Source organism: Triticum dicoccoides, chromosome 7A, assembly GCF_002162155.2.
Source record: "Triticum dicoccoides isolate Atlit2015 ecotype Zavitan chromosome 7A, WEW_v2.0, whole genome shotgun sequence".
In the NCBI taxonomy this organism is placed as follows: Eukaryota; Viridiplantae; Streptophyta; class Magnoliopsida; order Poales; family Poaceae; genus Triticum; species Triticum dicoccoides.
Genome location: NC_041392.1, coordinates 403,847,029 through 403,870,411, shown reverse-complemented (window position 1 = coordinate 403,870,411; position 23,383 = coordinate 403,847,029). Strand labels below are relative to the sequence as shown.

The 23,383-nt window shown below is 50.5% G+C and overlaps 1 protein-coding gene across 1 annotated transcript; it reads right to left on the bottom strand.

The window, feature by feature from the left end:
- Positions 1–2,685: 2,685 nt before the first annotated feature.
- LOC119332403 lies at positions 2,686–3,607 on the bottom strand. Its single transcript, XM_037605584.1, has 2 exons — positions 3,176–3,607; positions 2,686–3,098 (listed from the first exon to the last, which is right to left on the bottom strand). Exons 1-2 carry the CDS (start codon positions 3,347–3,349, stop codon positions 2,826–2,828), a joined length of 447 nt encoding a protein of 148 aa, XP_037461481.1. The 5' UTR covers positions 3,350–3,607; the 3' UTR covers positions 2,686–2,825.
- Positions 3,608–23,383: the final 19,776 nt, after the last annotated feature.

Here is a 23,383-nt window from a genome sequence, read left to right as displayed (position 1 = left end):
GTGATTGTTATGATCCCGAAAGTTAACTCACCGGAGTTGCTTTCGCAATTTCGCCCAATCAGCCTCTGTAATGTTTTGTATAAAATTGCCTCTAAGGTGCTAGCTAACAGGTTAAAAGCTATTTTGCCGATACTTATCTCGGAGGAACAAAGTGCTTTTGTCTCGGGCCGACTAATCACAGATAATGTTTTTGTGGCCTATGAGTGTGTGCATGCCATAAGAAAGAGAAAGAGGAAGAAACCACTTTGTGTAGTCAAGTTGGATATGATGAAAGCCTACGATAGAGTGGAATGGGTGTTCCTAGAGCAAATGCTCCTCAAGTTTGGGTTTGACAATGCATGGGTAGCCATGATCATGAGGTGTGTAACGTCGGCAAATTTTGTTGTCAAGCTTAACGGTGGGCTGTCCAGAATGTTTACCCCATCCCGAGGATTACGGCAAGGAGACCCTTTGTCCCCATATCTATTCCTGTTCTGCGTGGAAGGTTTTTCTGTGTTACTGAAAAAGGCCCAAGAGGATAATCTTATAAAGGGTGTGTCTTTTGGGAGCACTGGCCCCCAAGTGACTCATCTTCTGTTCGCTGATGACAGTATTATCTTTCTTCAAGGTTGTGTTGACAACTTTCTAGCTCTGAAGGATATATTGGGTATATATGAACAAGCGTCAGGACAGAAGGTAAACTTACATAAATCCTCCATTTTCTTTGGGAAGGGGTGTCAGCAGGATCAAAAAGAGGCCCTCAAGGCATCGATCGGGATTGAAATAGAGGCGTTGAGTGAGAGGTATTTGGGTCTCCCAACGGTGGTGGGGAGAGCTAAGGATGGGTCTTTCCAATATGTGGTTGAAAGCTCAAAAAAGAAGGTTACGGGTTGGAAGGGGCAAGGCCTCTCAAAAAAAGCAAGGGAAGTTCTTGTGAAATCTGGGCTGCAAGCTACTCCTGCATTTACTATGAGCTGTTTTCTCCTCACAAAGAAGATGTGCCGGAACCTGACATCTATCTCGCGAAATTCTGGTGGGGGGCAGTGAATGGTGAGCGCAAAGTGCATTGGATTGCGTGGGATAAAATGTGTGCTGCAAAGAAGGAAGGAGGCATGGGTTTTAGGGACGCCGAGGCGTTTAACCAGGCGTTATTGGCCAAGCAGGCGTGGAGGATCTTGCGGGTTCCCTCCTCGCTCTGTGCGCGTGTGTTGAAGGCCAGATATTTCAAAGATGGCGACATTATGAATGCAACATGTCCTGATGGTGGATCATACACATTCAGAAGTATTCTTCATGGGAGAGATCTTCTTCGAGCAGGGCTAGTGTGGCGAGTGGGAGATGGCACCAAGATTAACATCCACCATGATTAGTGGATACCGAGAAAGGGCAGCTTATCACCACTGGGTGCTGAGTATGTCATGGGGGTCACGAAGGTCTGCCACTTGCTAAACCAAGGGGGTACGAGTTGGAACGAGCAGCTGCTGGAGAGGATGTTCTCACAGGAGGACGTTGAAGACATCAAGCAAATTGTCGTTGGAGGACCAGGTGCGGATGATCACTTGGCTTGGAACTTCACTAAAGATGGTTACTTCACGGTTCGCTCGGCATATCACCTGCGTGTATCAATGAACCGAGCGCGGACGGGACGACAGGAGTCATCGTCATCTGTGAACCAGCATAAGAGCTGGATGGCGATGTGGGACACTTCAGCTCCGGGGAAAGCAAAGATCCACATGTGGCGCCTGCTTCGCAATGGTTTAGCCGTTGGGCATGAACCGCGGAGGAGGAAGATCAAGGCGGGAGTTTTTTGTACGGCATGTGGTCGAGAAGAAACAATCTATCATAGATTTTGGGGCTGTCCCCATTCGGTACTCTACTGGAAAAGACTGCATTCGGAGAAGGTAATTGCGGTGGCGATCCCACCGTGTCAGCTTGGTTCCCAGAGTGCAGTTGCAACATGGCTCCTGGAGTGGTTCCAGCAAGCAGAAGAGGAGGAAAGGTCGATGATGGTCCAGTCGGTCTATGCGCTGTGGCTAGCTCGCAATGAAGCCCGGGATGGAAAACGGATCGAAGAACCACATGGAATAATGGAGCGGGTGGTGCGGTTGACTGAAGAATGGCGAAACATCCATCATAAACCCTCGCCGGTCCGGGAAACGGGTGCGAGAAGAAAATGGGAGGCGCCGGAGGAGGGATGGATCAAAGCCAATGCTGACGGAGCGTTCTCCAAGGACAGAGGCAAGGGTGGTGCGGGGGTAGTGCTCAGAGATCATCATGGTGGCTTTCGAGCTGCTGCTTGCTCTTTCGTCGATCGGGCCCCCAGTGCCGAGATGGTGGAGGTGGAAGCCTGTAAACGTGCTATTCAGCTGGCTAGTGAGGCTAACGTGCAGAATCTTCATGTCGAGCTGGATTGCCTGGGAGTCGTCGCGGCGATCAACAAGTCTGAACAAGACCTCTCCATCTTGGGGCCGAGTGTTGAAGAGATTAAGCAGATGCTTAACCAGTTTCTGCAGGTGAAGGTTACATGGACAAAGCGAGAAGCAAACGGTGCCGCGGATAAATTAGCCAAAATAGGATTAGGTGATGAAGTTTGTAATGTTTGGTGGGTTGGTCCACCGGAGTCTATTATCCAGGTTCTCTCTGATAAGATCCCCAGCTACGTTTAATTAATAAAGCGGCATTGATCCTAAAAAAAAAATTGATCTGCTGCGACTTTTTACTTTGAACTTTGATCTTTTGCCACTTTTACACACAAAAACAATACTTCTAAACGATTGACACAATGTGTACATAAATCAGTGGACCAAAATAGCCTTTGTGCTAGTTTCACCAGTGTCAGCCGATTCTCAAAAAGCCGATGAACTAGTACACTGGCGCCCTCTGCTGATGGCGACCTCCTCGCGCCGCTCTCCTCTAGTCTTCAGTGGCCGCGCCGCCGGAATACCAGATGCGGTCGGTGACGTGGGTCGTGCTGCTCCCCACCCCGTGCTGTTGCTCCCCGCCGTCGGCTGCTCACGGTCGTCACCGCTGCCTCTCCATAGCGGATTTGTAGCTTGAATCGATCTCTTTTCACGTGCGTACGTGTCTCGGCGGAATCGATCTGTTTCCGCGTGTGTTGCCTGAGTGTTGCATTACTCGCGAGAATCAATTAAGCAGCTTTGGCGCTTGTCTTCCAAAGAATCAATCAATAGCTTACCTTGGCTAGCTTGTGTATGTGTAGCGTGTACGTACATCGAGTTGCGGCGTGCTGCTGCTGCTGCTGCTGCTTGTCTTTGACAGAGTGGACAGGGACGCGGCGCCATAGTTCATGGAGAAGAAGCAGAGGAGCATCAACGTGGTCGAGTGCGGCGGCAGTAGCAGCTCTTTCCATCGTCGCCTTGTCAGCGACGAGGAAGTGGATGTGCGCATGACAATGGCCGCCGGATCCACTCGCGCCAGCGCGGCTGACGGGCGCGCTCCGGTCGCTGAAGCACCGCCCCGGGCCAGCGTGCGCTCCCTCCGGTGCCCGCCCAGTGCCTGTTTGGTCATGACTCACGGTTCTGGGCGGCGGCCATGGCACGGATCGAGGGAGGGAGGAGGCAGAACAGGGCTTGGCCGGGGATGGCGAGTGCCGCCGCCGTCTCTGCCGTCGTTGCGGGCGAGAGGATGGGGATAATCAATATGTAGGGCGGGGGTACTCTAGTCATTTTACATGGGACCCACTTGATAGAGGGCAACAAATCAAAGTGCAAAGTATTGAGTGGCAACAGATCAATTACAGCCCGCGTCGTCCTCCCCCTAGGGCGACTCGGGCGGCCAGAAACCTAGCCGCCACCGCCGCAAACTCCCTCCTCTCCCTCCATCGCCGCCCGGCTAAGCCCAGTGGCCGACGGCGGTGGCGGGGGATCTCCTCTCTCGCGCATCCCCGGGGTGGGGCGGACCCCAAGGCGTGTGGTGGCGCGACCGATCTGGGATCTGCGGCGCGGCGGATGGCTGCAGGCGGCGAGAGGCCGGCCCGTCCTCGGACGATGATGGCTTGGCATGACGGAGGCTAGGGCTGCGGGCGCTGTGGATGGCCCTTCGGGCGGCGGCGACCGGCTTGGCTGCGGTGGCGTGCATGCTGCCTTCAGATCGGCGATGTCGGCGTGGAGGGCCTGGTGGTCTCGTCGGCGGCACCTCTGATCAGATCTGTTCTGACTGGTGCAGCCGTCGGTGGTGGTCATCTCTTCCGTCAGAGGTGGTCGACCTGAGGTTGGGTGTTCGGATCTCGGGATCTGTCATCTGGCACCAGCTGCGAGTCGGGGAGACGTAGTTGCCGGTGAAAACCGAGCCGACGGCGGGCGATGGCGGTGTTCCACGTCGTTACCTTGATGAAGGCATCGTCATGTGACTACCGTCGACCCACTCGTATTGCTCTGGGGGAAACCCTAGGATCTGGTGTTCCAGACCGGACGATGGTGTCACATCCCTAGTTCTGGTATGCACTAGGCTAGCCCTTCATGTGTGCATCATGTTTACATCTCCTAGAAAGTCGAAATGGGGATGACAAAAACCCCATCACCACTTAAACCAACTAGGGTTTACTAAAATTCTTTCAATGAACCTGAAATGCCCTTCTAAAATGTTCATCATCTTTGCCTTGGTCTAAAACCTCCGACAAAAATGGTGCACAATTTTCTAGGATAGCATAAGATCATTGGATTAAATCATACTCTATTTGCATTTGGGCATTTAAATACTATAAAATATTTTAAATGTCTAAATAATCATAAACTAAAATGTTTATTGTTGGAAATATTCCAAACAGTGGGCATGAGAAGTTTCATGATTTTTGATATTGTTTTGGTATTTTTCATAAATCCATAAAGCTTACAGAATAATAGAAAACATAACAGAAACTAAGAAAAGACAGAAACCTCGCCTGGGCCTTACCTGGCAGAAGAGGCCCAGCCCACCAGGGGCTGAGTGGTCTTGTTCCTCCTGCCAGGAGGACAGACAGGTGCGTGGCGTGCGCGCCGATGATGCCTTGCCACCTCCTGCTTCAGCCGCGCAGCCCCGACCCCTCCAGACGTGCCACGGAGACGCCCAGCTTCCCCTCTTCCATTTCCCCTTCTCTCTGGTCGCCTCCCCCTTCTCTGTCCCTCGTGCGCGCAACCACCGAGCGCCTCGCAGCACACCGACGAGCTCCACCACAGCCACCGCGCACGCCTCGCCTCGCCGTCCGGTCCCCTAGCTCCGCCTCGACGCTGTGGAGCCGCACGCTAAAGCACATGACCGTGGGAGACCCTGCAACGCCGCCATCGCCGTCGTCTTCAACCTCCAGCGCCCGAGATCGCTGGCAACGTCTCGTCGCCCCCAGGCCTTGCCCGAGCACGCTGACCATCCCATCGTCTCCGCTGTGAGCTCACGGACCGAACCCCTCTCTTCCCGCGCTCATTTGCTCTCTCTAGCCGTGCTCTTCCAGGAGCCGAAAGCTTCCGCCCGCCGGCCATGTCACTACCGTCGCCGCATCCACTTAGGCTCGAAGCCGAGCATGTCTCCGTGCTTAGTGCAGCTCCTTAGAAGCACATAGAAGCCACCCGTTGCTCCTGCCGTGCACCATAGCAATGGTTGCATCATCGCCGAACTCCGGCCGCCGCATTTGAGGATGCCGCCGTCGTTTTAGGTCACCTACGGTGATGCCACTTACGGCAGAAGTTTGTTGGATCAAAAGATCACAATCAGAGTACTCTTGAGGAGTTCTCCATTCATAATTGTGATTCTGCCAATTCTACCTTTCTGCATGGGTTATCTGGAAGAAAACTGTTGAACTTGGTTTGACATATTAATCTATGCATCTACAACTCAGAAAGATAGATGTCCCCTTGAGTTGTCCCTCTTCATTTGTATTCCGACCATCGTCTATCAATTGATAGTCAGGAGTAATTGTGCATCTGTGTTACCGATGCTTATTATTCTTGTGGTCCGTCAAGCCATTCTATTTCAGAATGACTAGGAGAAACAAACTCCAGTACCTCATCCATATCCAAGGTTGGGTCAAAATAGTTGTGTATTGCTACCTCTTGAGCACTGCGTTGGATTTCCTTGAAGAGGAAAGGATGATGCAGCAAAGTAGCGTAAGTATTTCCCTCAGTTTTTGAGAACCAAGGTATCAATCCAGTAGGAGGTTGCGCGCGCGTCCCTAGTACCTGCACAAAATAAATAACTCCTCGCAACCAACGCAATAAGGGGTTGTCAATCCCTTCAGGCCACTTACGAGAGTGAGATCTGATAGATATGATAAGATAATATTTTTGGTATTTTTATGATAAAGATGCAAAGTAAAATAAAAGAAAAGTAAATAACTAAGTATTGGAAGATTAATATGATGAAGATAGACCCGGGGGCCATAGGTTTCACTAGTGGCTTCTCTCAAGAGCATAAGTATTTTACGGTGGGTGAACGAATTACTGTTGAGCAATTGACAAAATTGAGCATAGTTATGAGAATATCTAGGTATGATCATGTATATAGGCATCACGTCCGGGACAAGTAGGCCGACTCCTGCCTGCATCTACTGCTATTACTCCACTCATCGACCGCTATCCAACATGCATCTAGAGTATTAAGTTCATGAAAACAGAGTAACGCCTTAAGCAAGATGACATGATGTAGAGGGATAAATTCATGCAATATGATAAAAAACCCATCTTGTTATCCTCGATGGCAACACTACAATACGTGCCTTGCTGCCCCTACTGTCACTGGGAAAGGACACCGCAAGATTGAACCCAAAGCTAAGCACTTCTCCCATTGCAAGAAAGATCAATCTAGTAGGCCAAACCAAACTGATAATTCGAAGAGACTTGCAAAGATAACCAATCATACATAAAAGAATTCAGAGAAGATTCAAATATTGTTCATAGAAAATATTGATCATAAACCCACAATTCATCGGTCTCAACAAACACACCGCAAAAAGAAGATTACATCGAATAGATCTCCACAAGAGAGGGGGAGAACATTGTATTGAGATCCAAAAAGAGAGAAGAAGCCATCTAGCTAATAACTATTGTTCATAGAAAATATTGATCATAAACCCACAATTCATCGGTCTCAACAAACACACCGCAAAAAGAAGATTACATCGAATAGATCTCCACAAGAGAGGGGGAGAACATTGTATTGAGATCCAAAAAGAGAGAAGAAGCCATCTAGCTAATAACTATGGACCCCGAAGGTTTGAGGTAAACTACTCACACTTCACCGGAGAGGCTATGGTGTTGATGTAAAAGCCCTTCGTGATGAATGCCCCCTCCGGTGGAGCTCCGAAACAGTCCCCAAGATGGGATCTCGTGGATACAGAAAGTTACGGCGGTGGAATTAGGGTTTTGGCTCCGTATATGATCGTTTGGGGGTACGTAGGTATATATAGGAGGAAGGAGTACGTCGGTGGAGCAACAAGGGGCCCACTTGGGTGGAGGGTGCGCTTGGGGGGGGGGGTAGGCGGGCCCCCTACCTCGTGGCCTCCTCCTTTGTTTCTTGACGTAGGGTCCAAGTCTCCTGGATCATGTTCGGTGAGAAAATAACGTTCCCGAAGGTTTCATTCCGTTTGGACTCCGTTTGATATTCCTTTTCTTCAAAACCCTAAAATAGGCAAAAAACAACAATTCTGGGATGGGCCTCCGGTTAATAGGTTAGTCCCAAAAATAATATAAAAGTGGATAATAAAGCCCAATAATGTCCAAAGCAGTAGATAATATAGCATGGAGCAATCAAAAATTATAGACACGTTGGAGACGTATCATGTATCGCAGATCAAAATGCCAATCCAGCTTTTGATTCTGTTCTACCCTAAAGTATTACCGTCTTATGTCAAGAATGTCATGGGAATTGCACACCATCTTATGAATTCTTGATACAGTGATACTTATCGCCGTCGTTCTTCATTCCTCAGTCTTTGTGTTGTTGCAACCGGAATGCCGACAAGTGAACTATGATGTGTGAATTCAATACTCCTGGCAACCCGGTTGCTTGGTAGTTAAAGGACAATAATTTCATTCTTAGCGTGTTGGTTATTGAATCACCGTTCTAAGATAGATTGTGCTACCTAGTCCTTGCTTCTGGTGCACTCTTTGATTGATGAGTTAGGATTTTGTCAAATCCTCGCTCATTTGATCATATCGTCTTGCCCTAAAAAGCAAGATTGTTCTCGATCTTAGTAACATATCGGTGGTTCGTGATTTTTCGAATATCTTCTCGGAAGTATTACCAGGTTGTCACATGACCGCTATGTTGAGTTCGTGATCAAGTTGGTTTTCTTGTAAACCACTCCTTCTCCAAGAATCCGTGATAGATACCTCTGAGCTAGCTGGTTAAGCCAAACAACAACTTGGAGAGTTGGAAGATAAAAACTTGTGTGACTTAGTGCATGTTAAGGGATATATTTTTGTGTGTGTGTGTGTTGAAGAAAGAGGATATCTTCATCAATTGGTCCTTGTGATCAGTTATTGGATCTATTGTCTTGTCCAAACTTTGATTTGAGTGTGGGCTATCCTCAAATCAAATCAGAACCAACGATGTTCGTAGTGTTGTCTTACTCGTGGTTGATCCCTCGGGCATACACCATTACATCCTTTGGTCTGACCAATGCTATCACCGTGTTCACTTAATTATGGAATTCCATCTATATGGAAGCCTGGATGGTTTGTTGTTGAGCCCATTGACAGCAATTTCATCTTGTCCATGATTCACGTTGAACATCTAAATTAGTGTTGGAAACTTTGTAGGCAACGCTTTCGTGTTCCGTTCATGAAGCTTATGCTTGGATGGAAGAAGTGACTTCCTCGAATTCATGCGCATTCTATGAAAGTTGCCGTCGTGAATACGAGAAAGATTGTTTTTGCTTCCTCTGGAATCATCCCAAGTTAGTCACGCATGTGCGAAGTACTCTATGGTTTGATAGGTTGGCCGCCTCCATTCTATATGTGTTTCCTAGCAAACCAAGCCACTGAATGACTTGTTCAAGGAGAAGAAGTTCCTTCTTAAGAGCATGCCTTATGCAAGGACTTTGATATCCTCGACGATGGTTCCCCACCTGAACTCGGTAGTGTTTTATTATAAGACTACTACGTGGTCATGCTTTTCTGGGACAGCGTGTTCACATGTGTGTAGCAGAACCAGCTCATGTTTTGGAGCTTACTACCATAGTCCGTTTCCCGAGAATCTCGCAACGTCATCTCATCGAATTGTGTTGCGAACTTTCCTTCCAGACATGATGTGTCTGGAATATTCTGACACCAACCAGATCTGAATCTCAGGAAGATATGATGGTTGGAACATTCCCAACATTTGCATTTTGTTCCCAGCTCGCACCGCCTTGTGCCAATTTCCCATGGGCTGCCCTTCTCAGCAATTGTTGTTCAGGATCATCTTTAGAAGTGGTCCTACCATGGGTCCCATCCATTTCCGGTGATAAGAAAAAAATCATCCATTGCATTGTCTTCAACAAGGTAGTCCGCATCATCCATTCTAGTCCGAGTATGCCATCCCTTCGTACTCCACCAAACAATTGTCGTAATTTTCCTTAGGCTGGTATAAAGAGTTTCGATGATCTAGATATCAAAAGTAATTCTTTTTGCCATTTAAGGGAATAACTCTACAAGTCACCTCCCCCAAGGTGCCCCGTTACGGGATCATGGTAATTATCTCCTCGCTACTTTGAAACCCTCATCAAATTGTTCCTTCCGTCCCTCCTGATACATGTTTGGCCTATCAGGTCCAGAGATGTTTCTACGTCTCATTCCGTGAGTTGATCTTGTGATCATTAATATGATCCTAAGTTGCTCGAACCTCAAGAAGACTGATTCTTCTAAAATTCTCCCTTTCTTCTCGTTGTCATTTTAGATGGAGTTCTCAGAGCAAGACGTTGAGACAAAGATGATGATCGAATCAACATTCTTATGAAGTGCAACTTGGATCGTGAAGTTTGTGTTAGTTGCGTCCCCCCTTCATCTTACCCTATGCATGAATCTCGGGACGAGATTCTTGTTTAGTAGGGGTGAGTTGTCACATCCCTAGTTCTGGTATGCACTAGGCCAGCCCTTCATGTGTGCATCATGTTTACATCTCCCAAAAAGTCGAAATGGGGATGACAGAAACCCCCAGCACCACTTAAACCAACTAGGGTTTACTAAAATTCTTTCAATGAACCTGAAATGCCCTTCTAAAATGTTCATCATCTTTGCCTCGGTCTAGAACCTCTAACAAAAATGGTGCACAATTTTCTAGGACAGCATAAGGTCACTAGATTAAATCATTCTCTATTTGCATTTGGGCATTTAAATACTATAAAATATTTTAAATGTCCAAATAATCATAAACTAAAATGTTTACTGTTGGAAATATTCCAAACAGTGGGCATGAGAAGTTTCATGATTTTTGATATTGTTTTGGTATTTTTAATAAAGCCATAAAGCTTACAGAATGATAGAAAACAGAACAGAAACTAAGAAAAGACAGAAACCTCACCTGGGCCTTACCTGGCAGAAGAGGCCCAGCCCACCAGGGGTTGAGTGGTCTTCTTCCTCCTGCCAGGAGGATAGACAGGTGCGTGGCGTGCGCGCCGACGATGCCTTGCCACCTCCTGCTTCAGCCGCGCAGCCCCGACCCCTCTAAATGTGCCACGGAGACGCCCAACTTCCCCTCTTCCATTTCCCCCTCTCTCTGGTCGCCTCCCCCTTCTCTGTCCCTCGTGCGCGCAACCACCGAGCGCCTTGCAGCGTGCCGACGAGCTCCATCACAGCCACCGCGCACGCCTCGCCTCGCCGTCCAGCCCCCTAGCTCCGCCTCGACGCCGTGGAGCCGCACGCTAAAGCATGCGACCGTGGGAGCCCCTGCAACGCCGCCATCACCGTCGTCTTCATCCTCCAGCGCCCGAGATCGCCGGCAATGTCTCATCGCCCCCAGGCCTCCCCCGAGCATGCTGACCATCCCATCGTCTCCGCTGTGAGCTCACGGACCGAACCCCTCTCTCCCCGCGCTCATTTGCTCTCTCTAGTCATGCTCTTTCCCGGAGCCGAAAGGTTCCGCCCGCCGGCCATGTCACTACCATCGCCGCATGCACTTAGGCTCGAAGCTGAGCACGTCTCCGTGCTTAGTGCAGCTCCAGGAGCACGTAGAAGCCACCCGTTGCTCCTGTCGTGCACCATAGTGAGGGTTGCATCATTGCCGAACTCCGGCCGCCGCATTTGAGGATGCCGCCGTCGTTTTAGGTCACCTACAGCGACGCCACCTACACCAAACGACGCAGACGGGTTCCAGGTCTGCGTAGCACCCTTCCGCGCATCAAACCGTGGCCGGAGCAGTGTTTCCGCAGCACTCCGCCGCGTCCGGCCACGCCGGCAGCTAAACGTCGGCAAGTTGACCGCTTTGATCGGCGGGGTTTGACCCCTCTCTCTCACTGACATGCGGGCCCCGCCCGGCTAACTAAGTTAGTTAGGGATAATCCTATTTAGGTTAGTTAAGTTAGCCGCTGACAAGTGGGCCCTGGTCCCTATTAATTAGCTAAGTGTTAAATTAACTTAATTTTAAACCCACAGCCAGTGACGTGTGGGTCTAGGGACTAGTTAGCCTAGATTAACTTTTAGTTAGTGCTAATTAACCCTGTTAGTTGACCGAGTCACTGACCAGTGGACCCCACTGGTCAGGTTTGACCTGGACCGGCCCTATTTACTGCTGACATCACAGTGACGTCACCCTGACGCAATAAGTGTTTTTCTGGATTATTTATAATTCAGGAAAATTCCAGAAATTGTTAAAACTTCTAAAATTCATATAAAATCAACCGTAACTCCAAATAAAATAAATCATATATGAAAAATTATCAGAAAAATTCAAGGAATCCATCTGTACCACTTTAATGCATGTTTGAAGAACTTATACCTGCTGATCAGGTCAAAACAAATGATTGGCATTTAAATAATCACATATGGAGCATGAATTTGAACCTTTGGTTCAAACCAACTTCATTTAAATTGTTGCTAGTTGCATTAGCTCAAATCACAGCAGATTGCCATGTCATGATCATGCATCATATTGTTGCATTGCATTGATTGTGTTCTTCCTTGTTTGCCGGTATTTGTCCCCTCTCAGTAGACGTGGTTTCGACGATGAGATCGATGACACCGATGAAGAACTATACTATCTCCAGAAGTGCCAGGCAAGCAAAACCCCCTTGTTCATTCCGATACAATCCCACTCTCTCGCTCCTGCTCTCTTTTAATGCATTAGGACAACAACGATTCAACTGTTACATGCTGCGGTAGTTGAACCCCTTTTCCTTTGCATGACCTGTCATTTCCACAGTAAATAGATGAAACCCACTAGCATGAGTAGGAGTTGTTTGAGCCCTGATGTTCCTACTCATTCATGCTTGTTTGTCATGCCTGCTACTGCTTAGAGTTGAGTCAGGTCTGATTCATCGGGGATGAATTGGAATGGTGATGAACATGTCCTACTGTTTGTGAGCTAAGTGTGTGAACACGATTTGGTAAAGGTAGCAGTGAGAGGCCATGTAGGAGTACATGGTGGGTTGTCTCATTGAAACTGTCCTCAGGAACTGAGTTCTGTGTTTGTGATCCATCAACAGCTACTACCACTCATTGGGATCCTTAATTGACCCTCTCGACTTATTAACCGCCCTTGTCCTCTGTCCAGGAGTTGCAACTAGTTTCTGGTGTTTGTAGGATATGTGTTGGAGGCCGTGTGTAGCGCTGACCCTAGGGGTGGGCTATGATCTTGTAGATACACTGTGGCCCGGTGTACCGGGCGCCTGTTTGGTGTCTCGGGAACCCTGCACACATCGTTTGGGGCTGTTGAGCGACATGCTCGATGTTGATTCATGTATGCCCGTCCCTGTAAGTTAGTGCCACTTTGGGTTCACGACTAGTCATGTCGGTCCGGGTTCTCGGTCATATGGATGCTAGCGACACTATCATATACGTGAGCCAAAAAGGCGCAAACGGTCCCGGGCCATGGTAAGGCGACACCCGTGGGAATACCGTGCGTGAGGCCGCAAAGTGATATGAAGTATTGCATGCTTGATCGGTGTGACTTAGAATCGGGGTCCTGACAGATGGTGGCATTGTGGTGTCGTTTCTCTCTTGGGAGCATCGTTTTGTGGAGCAGCGCTGGAAGTCAGAGGCAGGAGGTGGAGCGGCTTCGTCTTGCATGGAGCTTCGGTGGAGATGTCAAGTCATGCCTGACCGACAGGTGCTACGCTTGGTCATGCCTGGTCGGTAGGTGCTACGCACGACAGATCCTCCAAGGGCTTCAAGCTGTGTCGGCTGGTGGTACTTGGCAGTATGGCGCTGAGGTGTATCATTGGTGACCGCGACGTGTTTAGCTGTTTGCGCGCAGGGAGGAGGTGCCGTTGGGCCCTGTGGTGGCGTCGACAATAGCTGGACGGAGTAAGGTTGATGCATTAGTACAGTTCTGAAGATGGAGCGATGGCAGTTGGCGGCGGCGGCCTCTGAGAGCACGCCGGACCAGTGTGTGCCCCAGACCCGGCAAGTGGCTAGGTTGGGGTCGCAGGTCTTAAATGTTAGGCTTGGCTGCGATGTCTGTTTGGTATTAGGCCCAGGCTATCTGCGCCCCTTCATCAATTGGATAGGTGTAGCGATAGTTTGTTGCTTAGACGGCGACTTTAGTCTTACTATTGTATGACTTTGTACGGTCTTGTGAGAATAATTAATAAAGTGGCTGTATGCATCGCCCAGATGCAGAGACCGGGGGTCATCCTCCTTTTCTAAAAAAACTGATAAATTACAATGTAAAAAGTGGCAAATTATCAAAATGCAAAGTAAGCGGTGGCTAAAAATCAAAACCCCCTCAAGGGCCACAGACAAACGCGCCGCTTGATGTTTGGTAAAGACTAGAAATGTTTGGGGGATTAAGTGATGACTAGAGATGTTCTTAGGGTAAGTGGAGATTCTACCCTTGATTTGCTAACAAAATCCTACTAATAAAAACCAGTATATCTTTCGCACTAGAAGAACACCTTATTACAACATGGTGCACATTCTTTAGATATATATATATATAGCAGTATATATGAATAAATTTGTAAAACCGACTGGATTTTTTTTCTTAGTTGACCTTACTGTAGTCTCTCTACGTCTCAGTCAATAGAGAAAATCTCAACTTGGATTAACTATCTGTACGTAGGTTAGTTAGCATACTACAAAACTGAGACAAATGAAAAGTTTTTTGTTTCTGCAAAAAATAACAGTATAATTTATTTATTTTTGGATACAAATATAATGTTATCAACTTTGTAGCACGCTGTCCACGATTCCACGTACAGTTGGAGCAATTGTTTGTCAAAGTTCAGTCTTATTTTTTTTTTTTGAGAATCACCGGGGGAGCTCCCCCACCTAAATATATTACTCAAAGGGCTGCCGGGGCAGCAAGTACATAATTACATAGGCACGGTGCAACGTGTAGAGAGGTAGAAACGCCACGAGAAGACGTCTTCCTTGTCTCGTGTTTCCACGAGATAGTGTGACCAAAGGTCTAAATCAGAAATAAGGTTCCTAAGGTTTATTACAGAACATTGATCAACACTCCTAAACAACATATCATTACGTGCTGCCCATATCTTCTATAGTAGTGCCATGATGACCAAGGACCATGCATTTGTGGGGAGGTGATGAGGCAGAGTGGCGTCCCAAAGCTCAGTGATGTCGTCGGTTGGTGGCAGAATCCCAATTCGTTGCCAAATCCTGTTGGCAAGTGGGCATGTGATGAAGAGGTGCATGGAGTCTTCAGGTAACCTAGCACATCGGGGGCATAAATCTGAGGAGATTATATGCTTATGGGCAAGGTTGACCCCGGTATTGAGGTGGTCCTTGAAGAGTAGCCAGACGAAGATTTTTAACTTGCGAGGAGCCTTGGTGCCCCAGGTGAGAGGGGCAATGAGATCATTGTCTGGCCGATCCATGAGGGCACCGTACGCGTGCTTGGTGGAGAAGCCATGGCCTTGCTGCAGTAACCTTTGATCTTCCTCCGCCGAGGGCATGAAGTCCTGCAAAATAGCCACAAGCAAAACAAGCTCTTGTTCTGCCGTAAGTGAGAGACGATTACAGAGGTTAGCTTCGAGACTGAAACACAAAATATTAGCCACTTTAACCAGCTCTAGGTTGGAGTGTGAGAAGAGGTGGGGAAAGGTGGTAGCTAGGGGTTTTGGGGTCAACCAGGTATCAAGCCAGAAATATGTATGTGAGCCGCTGTTTGTTAGCACAAATGAGATAGTCTGTAGGGTAGGGATTTGTTGTGTAATTGTGCGGCAAAGAAAGGAGGTTTGGGGAGACGAGGAGACTAGAGAGTTGGGTGTTGAAGGTCTGGCAACTCTAGTCAAGGTGTCTGTGCAGAGGAGAGAGCTTTGGCTGCAAATTTCATGAGTAGACAATGCGAAACAGTCTTATAACATGCATGTCTATATGATTATATCAGAATAGAGGGAGTACCACACAAACACTGACAACCATGTAGTGATGTTATTACACTAAGGCAATAAAGCTTTTTCGTTTTCTTTGCAATCTCAGCACATTCGAACTTTCGAAGGTGTCCAATCTCAAAAAATTAGCACACAGGGTCGAAACAGTTCAAGCACTGAACCATTACATTTTCAAACAAGTGCAATATTTGATCGAATCTGTCACCATAGTTCATAGGCCAAGCAAATACCAGCATTAGAGATAACACCATATCTCACTCACACTACAAATACCCTGTACCAACAAAATGGCCATAAATAAATAACCTCTTCTAAGGTGTTGTTCTTTGGTCATAGTATCATCAAAGCCAACTGACTCCGGCAGCTACAGCGCGGTGGCGGCGGCGTATAGACTGCAGTTCGCCGGTAGGATAGAATCTAATTATGCCACCATGTTCTGGAAGGCATGGGCTCCACCATGCTGCAAGTTCTTCACCTGATTGTTGATGCTGGACAGGCTGTGGTGCGTGGACAGACTGCAGTGACAAGGATGGCCGAATGACTATTTCTGCCCGCTCTGTGTTCGAAACTTAAAAACCTCTGTTCATCTACTATAGCACTGCCCGGAGGTGTGACAGGTCTGGAGCACGGCAGCAGGCTAGTGGGCCTGCTCCGCCCTCGACCCAAGCACTTGGCCTGAAGGTGACCGCTCGAAGGTGTATTGGTCCCATATCCTGAATGCCACATCAGCTGAGCATCAGAAAGGAATTAGGTCTATCATTGTTGGATTCGGGGTTCCGCGGACTCTTGAGAGGTTCGAACACTGGGGTGCGTGCGAAGAACTCCCTCTTCCCAACCTGTGGGCTCAACGATTCCACAGCCTAGCTCGATGAACCCAAGGGACAAGAGACACAACAGTTTATCCTGGTTCGGGCCACCTTGCGGTGTAATACCCTACTCCAGCTTTGTGGTGGATTGCCTCGGAGGGCTAGGGTTGAACTAGTACAATGGATGAACAACCTCACGAGGAGAGGTGTTCTTGAGCTCGATGAGCTGGTGAGGTGGTTTGGGTGGAATTCGTCTGTCCTCCCTATGGTGGTGGCTAAGTCCTATTTACAGTGGCCTTAGTCCTCTTCCCAAATGTAGGTGGGAAGGGATCTCAGAACGGCCAAATTCAAAGGGAGACAACTAGTACAAGTTATCCTGACAAACGTAGTCTTCGCCTGCAAAGGCTCTGGCGGTGACGTCGCAGTGGGCTCCGCGATGACCTCGGACCTGTCGTCCTGGTGGTCTTGGTCTCGTTGCACCAATATGGAAACCTTTAGTTGATTCCTCGGGACCCTGCGCCTGCGCTTGCCTCCTTAGCACCAAAGAGGAAGCTGGTACACTGCGCCCGCTGGCACCCGCCTGGCCTTGGTCGTCATGGCTTACGTCACGTGAACCTCGCGAGGTGCACCTTGCATTGATATCTCCGCTCCTCGCGAGCCAGCCTAGTGAGGCCGCCCCTCATGAAGGTCCTGGTGTCATACGCCTCGCGCGGGTCTTGGGTTTGTTGTTGCTGAAACTAGGCCGTGCCGGACCATCGATGGATCCACGTCATGGGCCGCAGGCAGGCAAGTCTGGGCACCCCCATTCCCACGACGCTGACAGTAGCCCCTGGGCCCAAGGCGCGCTCGAACTTGGCTTTGAGGCGAAGCCAAGGGGCAAGTGTGGAGAGCCGCGGGCCCCAACCGCCTGCGGCCTCGGTCAACGCATGGTGATTGACGGGACGTGGGCGCCTCCACTTCCCCATGCTGCCTTGGCAACCGTTCCTGGCTGACAAAAAGGCTGGTGCCCGCTGCAGAGCTTTCATTGCCTTCCTTTCCTCTTGCTCCAGACCCCCTTTCTCCTTCTCGCCCAGAGAGCCCTAGATCCACCGAAACTCTCCCCCCCTGCCCACAGCGATGGCCACCGACAAGGAGAAGGGTGTGTGTTCGCCCTTGTGGTTTGATCCTGCCTTGAGCGCCTCCACGGTCTCAGAGAAGAACCTCAATGTCGCGCTCCTGGTGACGGCGGGCGGCGGCAATGAGGGGGGAGAGACAGCGCTTCGGGCCGGCTCCGCCAAGCCTAAAACCTTGGGCGGTACCTTCTATCCCTTCTTCTTGCACAACGTCTTCGCGGGGTTGGTCCCCCCTTCTCCGGCTTCTTCTATGTCGTCCTTCGTCACTACAATCTCCACGCACTCCATCTTCATCCCAACTCCGTCCTCCTCTTGTCGATCTTTGCCTTTTACTGTGCTACATTCATGGGGGTGATATCGTCCGTGGTGCTGCTCCGCCAGTTCTTCTACCTTCGGCTCAAGGAGGGCCAGTGCTCGGGGTGTGCCAACTTCGTCGCGGCCAATGGTAGCAACGCGATCTCGTGAGCCGGGAAGAAGGTGGACGACTTCAGGAACAAGTGGATCTTCATGGGCGCCAAGCGCTCCTACCCTCGGCTGGCGCTACCGACTGGGATGCCAGTGCCCCACAATGGATGGAATCACACGAAGCTCATCGATCCCCGGGCGGAGCAGATGATGGAGAGGATGGTGGCCGACCTGAAGCCCGATGACACGAGGATGGAGAAGCTGATGGGGGCCATGATTGTCAAGGAGTTCCTAATGCAGCGCCTAGCTCCGCTCCAGGCGTGCTCGCGTCCCTTGTGGAAGCTCTTGGACGAGGGAGGCGACCTCCGTCTGCGCCCGGATGCCTTGTCCGCCGAGGAGCTGCACAAGGCCCTGCGCCTCCTGGTCGGGAAGGACCAGGCCTGCCCGCCAGATACTCATCTTCCGCTGTACCGCCGCCCGGATGGGGCAAAGATCGTCGCCACTATGCTTGTCTTCAACGAGCGCGGGCTCGTGCCGCTGATGCCCACCATGCCCCCGGGCTCCTCAGTGGTGGCGTCTTTTGGTGAGTCCGACGAGGAGGGGGTCAGACTTGGAGGAGACTGTGGAAGGTGTGGGGGAGACCTCCCCCCCGCGCCAACCCGACCTCCTCCTCCTCGTCCTTTCTGATGATGATGTCGATGCCGACGAGTACCCGACTCAGGAGCCCCTGCACTCCGCTGGGATCACCATGAGATCCAGGGGCACCCCACCGAAGAAGCCAGAGCCAGGGGTCCCGAAGAAGAGCCGGTCGGTGCTGATCTCCCGAGGTGGCACCTCCGGCTCGTCGCCGGCCGGCGCTGCCGCAGGCCCGGGTGTCACGCCCCTGTCTGCCCTTGGGCTCGTGCGCCAGTGCCCAGCCTGCGAAGACCACGAGCATGGTGAGGGAGTCCTGGATTACTGGGTCCTCGGGCGTCCGGGCTATGTGACATGGGCTAGACTAATGGGTCGTGAAGATACAAGATGGAAGGCTTTTTCCCATGTCCGGATGGGACTCTCCTTGGCGTGGAAGGCAAGCTTAGCGTGCGGACATGAAGATTCCTTTTTCTGTAAACCGACTCTGTACAACCCTAGCCTCCTCCAGTGTCTATATAAATCGGAGGCTTTAGTCTGTAGAGGCAATCATAATCATATAGGCTAGACATCTAGGGTTTAGCTATTACGATCTCATGGTAGATCAACTCTTGTAACCCCTATACTCATCAAAGTCAATCAAACAGGAAGTAGAGTTTTACCTCCATCAAGAGGGCCCGAACCTGGGTAAACATCGTGTCCCCTGTCTCCTGTTACCATCCATCCTTAGACACACAGTTCAGGACCCCCTACCTGAGATCTGTCGGTTTTGACACCGACATTGGTGCTTTGGTGCTTTCATTGAGAGTTCCTCTGTGGCTCAACTGAAGGACCGATGGCTCGCCTTGTCATCAATGACAATATCACTTCCGAAGGAGCCCTAATTCTAGGGCAAACCCTCCGGCTTGGCAACTTCATTGTGTGTGCCCGTCCGGCCATTAAGCCAAAGGCAACCCCCCAAGTCGCCGAAAATCCCCTCCATATCAGCCCGAATATTCCGACAAGATGGGTCCGACAAATCTATCATCTTTAAACGAGCTGCTAGATCGCACCGCCGCCCTGGGAGTCTCAATTCACTATGATCAGATTGGGCTTAAACCCGACCAGAGAGAAATTAAGTCTCCATCAGTCACCCATCAGGTAGCGGTTGTGGAGGAACAGGCTAACAATAACGCCTCTCCTACATTGAGAACCAACTATGTTTGGGTTTTCGAACCCGGAGAACCGAATACCCACCCTCGAGAGAACACTCCTTGTCCTCCGAACACAAAATCGGGCGTTAAGTCTGAGAATTCCCTGGACACTCCGGATCCTGGGATGGTAATGAAGGAAATATGCCCTAGAGGCAATAATAAATTGTTATTTATATTTCCTTATATCATGATAAATGTTTACTATTCATGCTAGAATTGTATTAACCGGAAACTTAGTACATGTGTGAATACATAGACGAACAGAGTGTCCCTAGTATGCCTCTACTTGACTAGCTCATTAATCAAAGATGGTTAAGTTTCCTAACCATGGACATGTGTTGTCATTTGATGAACGAGATCACATTATTAGAGAATGATGTGATGGACAAGACCCATCCATTAGCTTAGCACCATGATCGTTTAGTTTATTACTATTGCTTTCTTCATGACTTATACATGTTCCTATGACTATGAGATTATGCAATTCCCGAATACCGGAGGAACACTTAGTGTGCTATCAAATGCCACAGTGTAACTGGGTGATTATAAAGATGCTCTACTATGAGATTTGTCACTCCGATTGTCGAAGAGGTATCTCTGGGCCCTCTCGGTAATGCACATCACTATAAGCCTTGCAAGCAATGTGACTAATGAGTTAGTTGCGGGATGATGCATTATGGAACGAGTAAAGAGACCTGCAAGTAACGAGATTGAACTAGGTATGATGATACCGACGATTTTGAATCTCGGGCAAGTAACATACCAATGACAAAGGGAACAACGTATATTGTTGTGTGGTTTGACTGATAAAGATCTCCATAGAATATGTAGGAACCAATATGAGCATCCAGGGTCCGCTATTGGTTATTGACCGGAGATGAGTCTCGGTCATGTCTACATAGTTCACGAACCCGTAGGGTCCGCACGCTTAACGTTCGATGACGATCGATATCATGAGTTTATGTGTTTTGATGTACCAAAGGTAGTTCGGAGTCTCGGATGTGATCACGGACATGATGAGGAGTCTCAAAATGGTTGAGACATGAAGATTGATATATTGGAAGGTTATGTTGGGACACCGGAATGGTTTCGGATGAGTTCGGGCATATACGGGAGTACTGGGGGTTACCGAACCCCCCCCCCGGGGGGCTTAATGGGCCTACATGGGCTTTAGTGGAAGAGAGAGGAGGCGGCCAAGAGGTGGGGGTGCGCCCCCCCTCCAAGCCCAATCCGAATTGGGAATGGGGCCGGCCCCCTTTCCTTCTTCTCCTCTTCCCCTTCCTTCCCCCTCCTATTAGGACTAGGAAAGGGGGGAAACCTACTCCTAGTAGGAGTAGGAATCCCCCCTTGGGGGCGCACCATGAGGCCGGCCGGCCCCCTCCTCCCCTCCTTTATATACGAGGGAAGGGGCACCCCATAGAATAAGTTGACAATTGTTTTAACCGTGTGCGGTCCCCCCCTCCACAGATACACACCTCGATCATATCGTCATAGTGCTTAGGCGAAGCCCTGTGCCGGTAACTTCATCATCGCCGTCAACACACCGTCGTGCTGACGAAACACTCCCTCGACCTCAACTGGATCAAGAGTACGAGGGACGTCACCAAGCTGAACGTGTGCAGATCGCGGAGGTGCCATGTGTTTGGTACTTGATCGGTTGGATCGCAAAGATGTTCGACTAAATCAACCGCGTTTCTTAACACTTCCGCTTTAGGTCTATGAGGGTATGTAGACATACTCTCCCCTCTCGTTGCTATGCATCCCTAGATAGATCTTGCGTGATCGTAGGAATTTTTTTGAAATACTGCGTTCCCCAACAGGTAACCTCGGAAATTTCCCAAGCTTCGGATTCCACAGCAGGTCAAGGTGCGAATTAGAGCCCGCCCACCCACCACAAGCAATATTCTCCAAGAAACTCCGGCCCTTCGGACATACGCGACCTAATGTATGTGCGGCAGTAGCCTCGGGAAACAGTCCATCACTTGTGGGCTAGATTCCTCCTTGTCAAAAACAAGATAAAAAGACTACTGCGATGACGAAACAATTTGAGTATTTCGCAACAACTGTATGGTCGAGGGAATCCTTAATGCCCTCAATCACCGTCGTGTCTTGCACTTCGCAGATTTGGCATGCTGTCGGCGTTCTGGGAACGGGGGTCCCCAGACTTGCCTGCCCGCGGGCCTGCGGCGTGGCTCAAAGGGGGGCCAGCACGGCCCATCTTCACCAACACAAACCCAAGACCCTCGCGAGGGGCCAAGCCTCGCGGGGCGGACGACGCGGAGCTTCCTCAGGCACGGCCTCGTCAGGCTGGCTCACGAGGAGGCGGAGAGATCAAGGTGGGGTACCTCACGAGGTGCCCATGACGCAAGTCATGACAACTCAGGGCTCCAGGCGGGTGCCAGCCCGCGCAACGTCCTCCTTTTCTCTTTGGTGCAAAGGGGGCAAGCGCAGCCGCAGAGTACCGAGGCATCAGGCAAAGGTTGCCATTTCGGTGCAACGAGACCAAGACCAGGAGGACTACGAGACGGAGGTCACCTTGGAGCCCAAGACGGCGTCATCACCAGAGCTTTGCGCAGGCGAAGACTACTTTTGTCAGGATAGCTGATACTTGCTGTCCCCCTTCAAATTAGCCCGCCATTGTTGGCTCCCTTCCCGCTCAATATTTGGGGAGAGGACCAGGGCCTCTATAAATAGGACCAACCACCCACATAGAGGAGGAGGGGGAGGACGACCAAGAGGAGGAAGGAAGAGGCTCGTTAGATGGGTCGGTCAGAGGAGAGGAGAGAGAGAGAGAGAGAAAGGTGACTGAACTCCTCCGAGCAGTTCATCGCCCCTAGCCAAGAACAGACCCTCGCGAGGCTGTTCTTCCTTGTATTGTTCATCATCATCAGCCCAAGAGGCAATCCACACACCACACAGTGGAGTAAGGTATTACACCACAACGGTGGCCCGAACCAGTATAAACCCTGTGTCTCTTGTGTTGTCCTTTCCTTAGTTTAGATCCAAGCATGGCGGAGGGGTGCAGGTAGGTAGGAGGCGAAATCTCCGCGCGCACCCCAGTGTTCGAACCTCAAGGGTCTGCCGGAACCCGAAATCCGACATTTGGCGCGCCAGGTAGGGGTGCGCCGGAATTCGTCTTCCACCGCCCCGTTCTCCTCCGACCGTCACGCCCATGTCTGACGCTCGTCGGGCCCGCGCCGAGCGCCGGGCCGCACTCGCTTCCCGCGTCGCCCAGACGAACCCTGTCGACGGGCATCCACGCCGTTCCCCGTCACCTGCCGTCAACGCCGCCACCGGACCGGCGGGGGACGAGCGGCAAGCATCGTCCCAGCATCCGTCCGTGCGGCAAGACGGCCGCACCGCAACTCCCTCGCTCGCCCCAGCTGGATCTTCGTCCCGCGCGCTCCGCGCGCCCATGGAGGCTCGGGCTGCACTCATCGCAGCAAACGAGCTCCTGCGCTACGGTCCCGTCGACGACGTCTACGAGGAATGGCTTGACCGCATCGCTGAGCTCGTCCGCGCTGCAGGGGGCTCTTCCGCGCCGTTTGTTCCGCTGCACCGCACCCCGCCCCGCGCGGGCGAAGAGGCTCCGGCGGCGCCCCGGCCGCCTCCTCCTCAAGAAGACGCCATGGCTCCAAGGCGCATGGCCCCTGGGCGGAATCCGCTCCGTCAGGCGCCAGCACAGCAAGCATAGAGCTGCCAAGAAGCCCCTCGCCCACCAGAAGCTGCCCGGGCGCTCCCTGCTCCAGCACATCGCGACCATCCCCTGCTCCAGGCGTGGGG